At 47.3% G+C, this 12,602-nt stretch overlaps 1 protein-coding gene across 2 annotated transcripts; it reads left to right on the forward strand.

Annotated features, from left to right (window-relative positions):
• The first annotated feature begins 428 nt into the window (after window positions 1–428).
• EIF3D (eukaryotic translation initiation factor 3 subunit D) lies at window positions 429–11,931 on the forward strand. Of its 2 annotated transcripts, none has more exons than XM_090043104.1 (15): window positions 429–573; window positions 2,076–2,209; window positions 2,601–2,646; window positions 3,034–3,170; window positions 3,272–3,357; window positions 3,844–3,916; window positions 4,842–4,957; window positions 5,192–5,324; window positions 6,065–6,212; window positions 6,503–6,633; window positions 7,337–7,422; window positions 7,705–7,834; window positions 8,234–8,376; window positions 10,452–10,732; window positions 11,771–11,931. In XM_090043104.1, exons 2-15 carry the CDS (start codon window positions 2,087–2,089, stop codon window positions 11,782–11,784), a joined length of 1,647 nt encoding a protein of 548 aa, XP_089899230.1. In that variant the 5' UTR covers window positions 429–573; window positions 2,076–2,086; the 3' UTR covers window positions 11,785–11,931. The 2 variants fall into 2 exon arrangements, with proteins under 2 accessions (XP_089899230.1, XP_089899231.1); XM_090043105.1 differs by having other exon boundaries at window positions 4,845–4,957.
• Window positions 11,932–12,602: the final 671 nt, after the last annotated feature.

Consider the following 12,602-nt stretch of genomic DNA (forward strand, 5'->3'; position numbering starts at 1 on the left):
CCAGTATTGCCACCTCTTATGATTATTGGCATTCTTAAAGTCGACCGTTTGGGAATTTAATAACTTTAGCTCCTTTTATATATATATATATATATAAAAATGATATTGTGTGTGTGTGTATGTGTGTATATATATATATATATATATATATATATGTATATCGTATTTTTTATATCTATATGAAAGAGCTAAGATTTTCAAATTCCCAAGGGTCGACTTTAAGAGCAACGGTAAAAATCATGAGAGTTGGCCACGCTGCAGCACACTATGGAATAACCGGGAGTGGAGGGGGAGAAACCAAAGCCTTATGGGAAGGTGGATAACGACCCTGTTCCCACCTCGCCCCCAGCAGCTCTCGACTCAAACGCGCAAGCGACGCAGTTTGCAACACTCCCGGGCGTGCTTTGCGGCATCCCATACCTTTTGCAACAGCCAGGCTGCTGGCGCAGAGCGATGACATGCGAGGGGCGCGACGCGGGGCGGGGCTGCACGCGCGCTCTTCCTGGAAGCAGCTGGAGCTCGGGGCTGCCGCGTCCGCATCTGCTTCCATCCGGGCCGGCGCGCGCCGCGCAGGTGAGCGGAGTCGCGCAGAGGCTGCGGCCGGGACGGGCCCGCCCCGAGTGCCCCGCATTCCCGGCAGCCTCGGCCCTCTCGCTTGGCCCCAGGCTGCGGTGCAGCCGGCCCCCCCTCCCCCCCCGCCCGCGCGCTGCCCGGCCTGGCCTGGCTTGCGGGAGCTGCGGCGACAGGGGACATGGGGCAGAAAAAATCCCGGGAGGCACCCGGTGACTGCCCCTTGGCCGCAGGAGCTGCTGCCTGGGGCTGTCGCTGCAGCTGTCCCAGGTGCGGGCGGCTCGTGTGGGCCTTGTCAGTCCCCGGCTGGTAGCGTTGTCGAGGAGCCAGAGACTGTCCGGAGCAACCCTGGCCGGCTGCCTCGGCGAAGTTGGGCTCGTTTAAAAAAAGAAAAATGATGGTGGGGATGTCAGAGTGTGCCCAGGGAGGGTCTCTGGGCTGGGTCGGGCATCGTAGGCAGTGTGCTCCCCTTGCCCACTGTGGGGTAGTGACCGGTACGAGCGGGGCCTGGTACAGTGAGCACTGCCTCTGGCCCAAGGGGCCTGTGCGCGGTGTGCCCTGTATGTGGTGCTTCACCGGACCAGCCTTTTGTGTTCACTCCAAGGCCAGCCAGGCTGGCAGTGCACACTGGAACTGACACACAGGGCAGTGTGGCAGGTGCCTGCTGCATGCATCACCCCACCAGACAGCCCTGAGCACAGGCATAATGTGCAGCTTGCGGCCAAGACAGATCACCCCATGCCACGATCAGCATCCACAATACTGGGTGCAGCCTGCACACCGGACCAGCTTCCACATGCAGCATGAAGGGCCAATCTGAGACCCACAGGCCAGATCCTGCCTGTAGGCCATATGTTTACCACCCTGATTTTTGGCATCCACTACTTGCTTTTTTGAGTGGTATGGTGTTGTCACCTAGTCCCACCGTTCTGAACCTTTTTAATTCGATGTACCCCTTGGTCTCAGAGTGAAACTTCATGTACCCCCTTTCAATGGAAAATTAACTTTTCACCCTGTGTTAGACAGTGTATGAAATATATCTCACGTACCCCCTGATGAGGTTTCACGTAATCTCTGGGGGTACATGTATCCCCAGTTCAGAACTGCTGACCTAGTCGTTATGGGCATTTGTACACATGCTTGCACCACACTGGTACGGCAGTATGTGTATTTGTATAAATGGCAAAATGTGCATCAGTGCTGGCAAAATGGTGATGGTGTGCCTTTGAACTAAAAGGCATCAAAAATGTTCTAGTTCAAAAGCATGCCGCTTCCACTTTTTCTGCACTGACATGCATGCGATGCAGTACTGATGTGCATATCAGTTCACGTGTGGACCAGAAATAGTCTACTCTGATGTGCTGGATCTCTCGCGCTTCACAACGCAAAAAAGGATGGTATAAATGCCTTATCAGTTGAAGTTTCCCAGCAGCCTCATTTTCAGTCTTGTAAAACTAAAATACTCCTGACGCTTGACCATTCATTCCACTTATTTTTTTCCCAAGGATTTTAGAAGATGGCCAAATTTGTGACACCCGTGATCCAGGACAACCCTTCGGGTTGGGGTCCATGTGCTGTGCCTGAACAGTTCCGAGATATGCCCTATCAGCCCTTCAGCAAAGGAGATCGTCTGGGAAAGGTACCGCAGCTTATGCTGTCAGATTGAGCCAGTGAAGCAGTCAGTTAAGGCAGTTGTTTCCTGATGCCATTCTAATCCTTGTCTGTGCCATGCATTTTTCCATATAAAGCTTCTCCACATGCAGCTCTACACACTCCTTACCCACTGTTGTACCAACTTTTGCAGCGCTCCTGCTAGAACATCTGTGAACTCTTGACAGTATTTGCAGGCAGCACAGGGAGTTTGAAGGAATTGATAGTTGAGGTGAATGTGCAGCAGGCTCTGAGCATGAAGTTCTAGTTCTGCGTATTCTCACTGAGTGGCACCTATGTTAGGAGACCCTACTGTGCTGTGTGTGAGAGGTGTGGTTGATACCATCACTACTCTTGTTTCTGTTTTTCTTTTTGATTAGGTTGCAGACTGGACAGGAGCCACGTATCAGGACAAGCGATACACAAGTAAGTTCTGAGTTTGGTAGCTATTCCTCTCTGAGATGCTTCCTATATGGTGGGTTTTTTGGAGAGGTTCCTCCTCCCCCCCTTTCTCCTGTTGTCATCCCTGTTTCCACCCTCATTACTTGTTCCAGCGGTGCCCCTGTATCCCACATCTGTCCCCTAGTGCAAGAAGTGTCTTGATCTCAGAGCAAATGTTCATAGCTCCCTCAGTATGGCATTTTTCAGAGAAGTCAGGAGGGTAGGGCCTCTGCTTCTCTAAATGAAAAGTTGCAGTTCAAGTCTCAAATTGGGACAAGCATTTGGCAGGGGAATTGCAAGCTGTGACTTTCCCAGAAGAATATTTTGCAGGCAGACAAAAGCTGATCTTGAATCACATTTTTTTCCCCCTAGATAAGTATTCATCACAGTTTGGTGGGGGAAGCCAGTATGCATATTTCCATGAGGAGGATGAGACGAGCTTCCAGCTGGTGGATACTGCGCGGACGCAGAAAACACCATACCAAAGGAATCGTATGCGGTTTGCACAGGTAATGGTACCTGTTCACTGGACCCTGTTGGAAGAGGAATGGAGTTGCTGTAAAGATTGCATGTATAACTTGAATGTCTTTTTCCTCCTCAATATTCTCAGAGGAACCTTCGGAGAGACAAGGACCGTCGGAATATGCTTCAATTCAACATGCAGACGCTGCCTAAAAGTGCCAAGCAGAAGGAGAGGTGAGGGCCTCAAACACGAACATTCTGTGACTGTAGCAGAGCTTCTAGTTGCACCACTTGGCTGCTGTCAGTTGAATTACAGCAGAACTCAATAGGCCTAGTAGGTAACAAAAAAGTTCTCCAAGCTTTTAAAGCCCACATATTTGGCTGACCTGTGCTCTAATTTGAAGGGTCAGCTTTAGGCAGGGTTTCTAAACCAAATCTGGGAAAGAATGTTGGTTTGGTTTTTTTTAAGTAGTATTTCATCTCCATAAAACCACAGTGCTTTTTCCTAAGACTGGGCACTCCCACTGACATGAACCTATATAGAGGGCCAGTTAGAACAGAAATACTGCAGTTGGGAGCTGTTGGATCAGAAGGTGAGCTTATTGGCTTGGGGGCTGAAACCTGTCTGTGCTGTTGTGTCAGAGCTGGGAACCTGGGTATGTAGGAAAATCACCATTAGGACAAGTCCTACTGGGGTTATCACAATCTTGTTTTTTATAGAGCTCGCATGCAGTTACAGAAAAAGTTTCAGAAGCAGTTTGGGGTGAGGCAGAAATGGGACCAAAAATCACAGGTAAAGTAATTAATCTCCAACCACAGTCTGATCGTGGAGTTCTAGACTGATTCTCAGTCAGGGTGCTATGAGGCCCTTGTAAAGGTGCCAATCCCCAGCCCCCACCCTCCCCAGTCAGGCAACCTAGGGGTACTCCTCTAGAGACTGCTCCCAGCAACCCCTAAACCAGCTGCTCTTATGCCCCCAGCAGCAAACTCTTCTGCAGTCAAGCAGACCTGGGACCAGAGCCACACTTTGTGGCCTGGCTTATTCCCTCCATTTTTCCCATGTTTCTGGGATTAGTGAGAGGGGTCATGGGGAGGGTCGTCAGCATGAGACCCTGCAGAAGCAGCCTCAGCAGTGGGGTCTGCCCTTGCCCTGTCAGGTCAGGTACCAGGGGTGGGGAGGGGAAGGAGAATAGAAAGCACAGGGCATGTTGAAGTCTTGCCCCACTGCCTTCATGTGACACCGGCTGGGTCAGGTAGTTCTTAATCTTTGTAGCCTGAAGGCCTCCATATCTTTTCTGAATTTAGATTCCAGTTCAGTGATTCTCAGCTGGAGTTTCCTGAAGTTCAGGAAAGTTTAGAGGGATGCCATGAGGCTTAAAAGGTTGAAAACCTCAGCTTTAGCTGCTCTTAGTGTTGTGATGACTTCATGCCTTGTTTGGCTGTGATTAGAATTTTTGTAAGAAGCAGGGATTTTTAGGCATTCTTCCTCAAGCCTTGCATTTGGAAGCCTGTCTAACTATCCCAACTATGCAATTGGTCCAATAAAAGATTACTACTCTAAAAATCCTTGCCCCTCACAATTCCTGGATCATCATGACTGCAACACTTAACACTCCCATGGAATTCCTGTCACACTGGTCCCTAGTTGCTGTTCTCACACAAGTCCTGATATGCTGTGTTTCTTTCCCTATCCATCTGCACTTCTTCTGGCTGCACAGCAGAAGCCTCGCGACTCCTCTGTTGAAGTCCGCAGTGACTGGGAAGTGAAAGAGGAGATGGACTTCCCTAGGCTGATGAAGATGCGCTACCTGGAGGTCTCAGAGCCAGAGGACATGTATGTTCATAAAATAGCTGGGATCTGGGGGTATAATCTGTGTGTGTGGAAAGGGGTGGGGTTTTGGTGCAAAACCTGTGGTTCTGGGGCACTAACTAATGCTCCAGTTTTAGGAAGGAGTCCTCTTGGAGAAGAATACAGAAGAGGTGATAAAGCCCTCTTTCTTGAGCACCATGTCCTGTGGCACTTTGAAATGCTAATTGTGCAGCAGTCTTACAACTCTCGTCTCTGCAGAGAGTGCTGTGGGGCCCTGGAATACTATGACAAAGCCTTTGACCGTGTTACCACAAGGAATGAGAAGACTTTGCGAAGCATTAAACGCATCTTCCACACTGTCACTACTACTGATGATCCAGTGATCCGCAAGGTATAATCCCCTTCTTCCAGTGCTTGAGGCATAATAGTATGTTTCTTAATACATGCTGTTCTTGAGCTCTGCTGTTGTGACCAGATGTTGGCTAAAAAGCTTGGGGATGTGTTGCTCTACAGGTTAAGAAAAGAGATTGGCAATTGGTCCTTGGTTCCTTAGAAATAAAAAAGTGTGATAATAGATACTGTTTCTTTTGTTGTGATAATAGATACTGTTTCTTTTGTTATGAGCAGTAGGTTATTGGTTGAATAAAGATTAGCCCAAGGACAGCTGTAGTCTGGCTTCCCCCACAAAACTGGGATGCAGAAATGCAGACTTGCAGGCAAAATGTACATTGCAAGGGAAGCATGAGGGTCAGCGATCTGATTTCACAAGATTTCTGGCCTTGGGAAGAAAATTTAAGTTTTTAGAGCAATGATGTAGTCAGGGACAGAAGATGAGGAACTTATTTTTTTCCTGCTTTACTATAGCTCTGTCTTTTCTTCCCACCATGTTTGGGCAGGTCTAAGCCTAAGTTTTCTGGGTGTCATTTGACCTCCCTCTTGGTCTAATGAGTTTGGCTTGGGTAGTAACTTTCAAACCCAGATGTCATTACTTTCCAATAGAGACTACCATTAGTTAGGCTGATGGAAGAAGAAACTGGGGATCCGATTTGCTAAAGTTGCAATTTCAGGGGTAGGATGAGGGAGCAAGGGCTGCTTTTTCTCATTTGTACACATTCTTCCTTTCATCTGCAGCTAGCAAAGACTCAGGGGAATGTATTTGCCACAGATGCCATCCTGGCCACACTGATGAGCTGCACTCGTTCTGTGTATTCCTGGGACATTATTGTCCAGAGAGTTGGATCCAAGCTCTTCTTTGACAAAAGGGACAATTCTGACTTTGGTAAGGAGAAGACCACAAGCAAAAGTTGGGCAGTGGAGCACTTTGCTTTTACAGGGACTTTACATTTAGCTTTCCATACCTCTTCTCCTTTCCCCAAGCTAATGCCCCATTTCAGGTGCCTGTGTCCATGCCATGCCTGGAGTAATCCCACTGCTACAGTTGCCCTTGCATGCTTTGAAGAGGCTTCTGCAGGGGAAAGGAGTTTGCAGGATTGATCTAGTGAGGTTTTCTGCTGTCCTTGATAACCAGCAAACCTCTTGATAACCACTTATGCCTGGCCTTTTTCCCAGACTTGCTGACAGTGAGTGAAACTGCCAATGAACCACCACAGGATGAAGGCAACTCCTTTAATTCACCCCGCAACCTAGCCATGGAAGCCACTTACATCAACCATAACTTCTCCCAGCAGTGCCTGAGAATGGTAAGGAGAAATGGCCTTAGGGAAAATTCTTGTCATGCAGAGTGTTGGAAGGAAGATTAATTCCAGAGGTCTAAGATGCTGCCAGGAAGAGATCCCTACAACATAGCTACTTAGAAGGGGAAGCACCTCATTTGGAAGGGATACTTTTCCACAAAACCTGTTCTGGTTTTCAAAGGGAGGAGTCCTCTGCTGGGAAAGAGGCTTTCAGAGACCTCAGTTCTAAAGGAGCATCCCATGAGGGGTAATGCTGCTATTGCTGACCCAGTGCAAATTGTGACAGCATTGAGCCAAGTTAAAATGCTGAGGGGAAAAGATGTGGATGCTGAGAGGATGGTAGCTGGACCAGAGGTGATGTCTCTGAGATCAGATGCCTTCATTTTCTTAGCACTTGTGTACAAAGGAAAACTGATCAACATGGCTCCGGTACATCCTCAGTTATCCAGACCCTTTTGGAAAACACCTGCTAAGAAGCTGTTTGAATAAGTGAGGCAGTTACAAGTCGCAGCATTGTATCAAACAAGAGATACAGTACTGTATTAAATAGAGCTTAAAGGACTAACAGTTTGTTGCACACATTGCAAGTTGGTTTAAGTAATAGTTTGTATGTAGAGAACTGAGTACATGCCATAGTAGGAAATATACTGGTCCTGCCTAGGTACATCTTCCAGTTCTTGCCCTTACACTCTTCTTGCTCCCCCTGCAGGGGAAGGAAAAATACAAGTTTCCCAACCCAAACCCATTTGTGGAAGATGACATAGATAAGAATGAAGTAGCTTCTGTTGCATACCGGTAAGTTGTTTGCTTTCAGCATATGCATGTTTGAGAAAAGTAAAGGTCAGGGGTGAGAATACAACTTCCATAAGCAGCTTTAGTAGTGGTGTTGATAAAAACTTTACATTTGAAAGGGACTATGGGACTTTTGGCCAATATCTTTCCATTCTATTCCTGATTTGTAAGGACAGAGTTGAAATCCTCACTGCAGGCTGATGAAAATTGAAATAACTTTTGTGAGCGTTTATGTGGATTTTGGGGGAAGCTGTGAGAATAACCCAGTGGATTCTGTGCTTAAAGGTACCGAAGATGGAAGCTGGGAGATGACATAGATCTTATTGTCCGTTGTGAACATGATGGTGTCATGACAGGAGCCAATGGAGAAGTGTCATTCATCAACATCAAAACGCTGAATGAATGGGATTCCAGGGTGAGGAAGAGCAAGATACCAAAGCTAGCTCTTAAGTGCTTCATTTCTGCCTGACATATCAGGTACAGCAGGCAGGAGATGAGACAGATGTCTAAAGATGCCAGCTAACTTAACATGCTGACTAGTTTAGTCTGTGGGAGGCAACAACAAGGTCCAGACATGCCCTGCAATAGCCAATCAGTTGGAATTGCCCATCTGTTCTTTCCCCAATTGGCACTGTATCCTAGCCAGTACATACTAGTCCCATCACTCCCTTCCCTTCATTAGTCAGGAGTCTTGCTAAGCCTCCTTCCTTTCTCCTGTATAGGTCGTTAGGTGGCTCAAAGGAGATGTCTCAGCATGAGTTCAGAGTTAAATTGTACCTCTTGTTCATCTGCTGCATCTGGCTTCCTTTTTCAGCACTGCAATGGAGTGGACTGGCGCCAGAAGCTTGACTCCCAGAGGGGAGCTGTGATCGCCACAGAGCTGAAAAACAACAGTTATAAACTAGCTCGCTGGACATGTTGTGCACTGCTGGCTGGATCAGAGTATCTGAAACTTGGGTAAGACCAATAGAGTCTGAATGCCTGTCAAGAATATGCCTCGTGCTTTTTCTACAGCAGGAGAGGGAAATTTGATTAATTTTATTTATTTATTTTTAGTAGTTGGATAGTCACAAAAATCCATCCCCTTCTTTTTATTCAGCAAACAAAATCATTCAAATTGAACATATGTTCAGGAGCAGCATGGAGCACATTCGTCATAGGCAAGTAAGACAGGAAGAAGTCAAATAAGACTGGACATCAGAAGTCATCTAGGCCCAGTGGTTCTCAACCTGTTTTCTACCAGGACCCATTTGTAAACAGTGGCCAGTCCCAACCCAGTAAATAGTTTAAGTAGAAAACACCCCCTGGCCCTGCTGGTGCCCCTCACTCCAGGCCCTAGCCCCCCCCCCCCGAGTGGTGAAGTCGGTGGGGAGCCTGAGGGGCCCCAAGCAGCCCCTTGCAGATTGGAACTCTACCAGCCTGCAAGGGAAAAGCCATGGTTTTCCACATTTTTCTCCTTTAAAGGAGAATCTATTTTTAAAGTTTGCTTGTGACCCTTTGAGATACTCTTGAGACCCACAGGTTGAGAAATGCTGGTTTAGTCCAACCTCAGTTGGACTCAGGCAGGATCATCCCTATCCAAACCATCTTAGGCAAATATGTTGTCTAACCTATTAGTAAAGCTACAGGGTCAACCCTGGCACAACTACAAGACATCACATCTTAATCTGCCACAAATATAAAGTAGGGGAACCAGATGATGGTTTGGTGCAAGCTGCTTCCCTGCAAACCTCAATCCTGCTTGACCTAGAGAGATCCATGTCTAGATATAAGAGGAGTTTGGTCTTTGTGAGTTTGGGGAGTAGTGAGCCTCAACTATTTTGGAATGAACAATTTGTAAGGCCTCATCCCATGTTTGATCTTCTGAGCTCATCTGTTCCTAGTTTCAGCCAGCGCTTCCAGTTTCCCAGGCACCCTAGCCAAGGTGTTTCTTGTTGGGGGGGTTCTTTCACATTGTCAGTGTAGAGGTTCTGTTGGCTAGAACCCCTTTTGCCTACTGGCTGCCAGGAGATTTGGCTGCTGAACTGTCTTGTACGTTTCTCCTTCATTGAGCCATTTAAATATGAACATAACATATTTTTCTTCCTTTAATCCAGGGATGGTGAACCTCTGGGCTGCCGGTCAGCCAGGGATTCCATTTCACAGCTGCCCCTGCGCAGCCGCATGACTCGTGCCAGTTTTTACGGAGACTTCAGCTGCGCCAGTAGTACGTGCGGCAGAGCAGTGCAGCGCAGGGAGCTGCCAGTAATGTGGGATGGGGGCAACTTGCTCTGGAGCTGTGATCTGTAGCCTGCATGCTCCAAGCGGGGGCACGCATATGGGGGATCATGGCTCAGCTCTGGCTCCAGAGAGGCTGTCACTGCTGCAGAGCGCAGGGCAGCCACAATCCCCTGCCTGCATGACCCTGCCTGAAGCGTGCAGGCTACAAATCACGGCTCTGACCTGGCTCCAGAGCAAGCTGCCCCCGTCCCACGTTCCTAGCAGCTCTGAAGCAGCCCTCCACACTGCTCTGCTGGTGCGGCTGAGGCGGGGTCTCCATGGAGACCAGCACAAGCCATGCGGGCAGGGGAACTGGGAAATGGAGTCCCCAGCCAACCAGATCTGGTCTGTGGGCCGGACATCCCCATCCCTGCTTTAATCTCTTGTTGTATCTCTGATAATTTGGTACTTCAAATGAGACTTTTATTTCAAATCTAGTGTCTATGCAGTTTTTTTGGCTTCTATCCTTGTGATATGGAGCTGCCACAGAAGTATGTAATCATGGGGTCAGAACTCACTGCCAGTGAGACTAATGCCTTTCTGGTTCACTGCACCTTCTGACTGGGTGGAGGAAGGGTTGCTGTGCTTGTACTCATTGGCTGAGCCATGAAAATGGCTTTCCTACAGGAGGCTCTTCCAATTCTCACTTCTGAAATTCGGGAAGGATTCTCACTTTTCAGCCCAGAAGCTGAATCTGAGGGAACATCATGCTTCTCTTAATGGCTTCCTTAGCTGAGCTGGGCCATTGAATTTCCTGGCTCTTTTCTCACTAGGTATGTGTCTCGTTACCATGTGAAGGACTCTGCTCGACATGTGATTCTGGGAACACAGCAGTTCAAGCCTAATGAGTTTGCCAGTCAGATTAACCTGAGTATAGAGAATGCGTGGGGCATCCTGCGCTGCGTTATTGACATCTGCATGAAACTAGATGAGGGCAAGTACCTCATCCTCAAGGACCCCAACAAGCAAGTGATCCGTATCTACAGTCTGCCTGATGGCACCTTTAGCTCGGATGAGGATGAGGATGATGAAGAGGAGGAGGAGGAAGAGGAAGGTGAGTGTGAATGCTCGGTAGCTGTACTGCCAAGTGGTTTGACCTACGGCCTGGGAGAAAGATGATCATATAGCAATATGAAATAAGAATCTTCATGCTGTGTACTACAGCGAAGGGAGGTGTGATGGAGCATGCAGTCTCTGAGGGCCTTCCAGTCAGTGCTAGAAGATGTGTAAACATGCTAATGATATTCAGAGGATGCTAAATTAAAAGGACAGTGAAAGATAGAAGCGGGAGCTGGGGATACATAAAAACATGAGCACTGAAAAACAGGATGAGGTGCAACCTGGGAATTAGAGTGGGGGACAGAACCTAAACATGGGAACTAGCTGGGAAGATGAGTTTGGAAAAGAATGCACAGCTTGTTAATACTGAATCATAGGATGCTGTAATCATTGACTTGGTGCAAGTGGCAGGTACCCAGCAGTAATGAGAACTGAGCCATTTTCTCCCTGCACTTGTGGATCAAAGGGAAGAAATGCAAAGCAAGATTGAAAACACAAATGAAGGACTGGAGCGATTTGGGGCAACTTCAGAGGAATATGGTTTATAGGACCACTAGCACTATAGGCTAGATGTTTCTGCAGAAGTATCAGGTGTAAATGAACTACCTGATTTAATTGCTGGTCCTTGGCACGTGCTCTTTAACAGATTCTCTCTCCACTGTTGGAAGCAGCTTGACTTGAACCTCATATTACTAGTATGGTGACATCTTAGACTATATGTAAATTTGGGCAGGCCTCAGTGCATTTTGTTCATAATTTGAAGGGTTGATGCATAACTGTTACAGCTAGAGATTTTTTTTTTTAACCCACTTTCTATGTTCTCAGACAAATCATGCAGCTGCTTGCAAATTTGGAAGTATGTAGCAATTTATACAGCCTTTTAACTTTATAGTTCATGGGATCTACTAATGAACAGACTTGTACAGAGTGAGAATGCCAGGCAAGATGTGACCTCAATATGTCATCTTTAAACTACTGTGATTTTTTTTTTCCCTGCTGTGTTGTTCCACTGTACTGTCTTTCTCTCTTTCAGAGGAAGAGAGCTAAACCCCATGGTCAGATAACAGGGGCTGCAATAACCCAGACAAGTCATCCCACTTTTCCGCAGTTCATGGGTGGATCTTGTTGAATGTTTGTACCATGCCCATTTAGAAGCCTGTCTAACAAATGGAATAAAGTTATTTTGTTCTGTTACGTTTGTGTCTTGGGATAAAGTGTGTTCTTTGCTAACAAACCTGTCAGGTAGACATAACTTGATAGATGTAACTTGGCATGAAAGCAACCACTGAAAAACAGGAAGAAAGATGGTAGCGAAGCAGATTATTTTACAGAAAGTGTGCTGTTGGTTTTCTATATTGCCCTACACGGTAGAAAGGGATATGTATTGCAGTAAAGGAAATGAGCAATCTTTTCCTCTCTTTCCATGAAGCAATAAGTGGTATTAACAAAAGAGGTTGGTTGCCCCTGAAGTCTGCTTTAACTACTGCCTTTTTATGACTGAATGTGCTGTTCTGGAGTTAGTGCAAGTGTTAACAGCCATGATAGTGCTGTTTGTTTTGCATACCAAAGCTTGGGGCTTCTTCCATGGAGTTCCCAATCAATCAACCAAACGCTCATGCCGCAGTTCTGCAGAGGTGGGTGGTTCTCTTCCAACCGCTGCATGCTGCTTACTAATGGCCTTGGCATGCTGAGCTGGCGGGCTGTGGATACTGCAGAGGTCTTTCTCTAATCTTATCCCACCAGCCACCCTGTGGTCTCCTTGGTAGGGCTTCTGCAGAGAAAACAGTATGCTGATCCTCAGGCCAGCAGTGCAGAAAACTAGGTAACCAGGCTGTCTGTACACTGCTACGGAGAGCCAGTTGGCC

Source organism: Crocodylus siamensis, chromosome 4, assembly GCF_052110815.1.
Source record: "Crocodylus siamensis isolate JL-2025a chromosome 4, ASM5211081v1, whole genome shotgun sequence".
NCBI lineage: Eukaryota > Metazoa > Chordata > Crocodylia > Crocodylidae > Crocodylus > Crocodylus siamensis.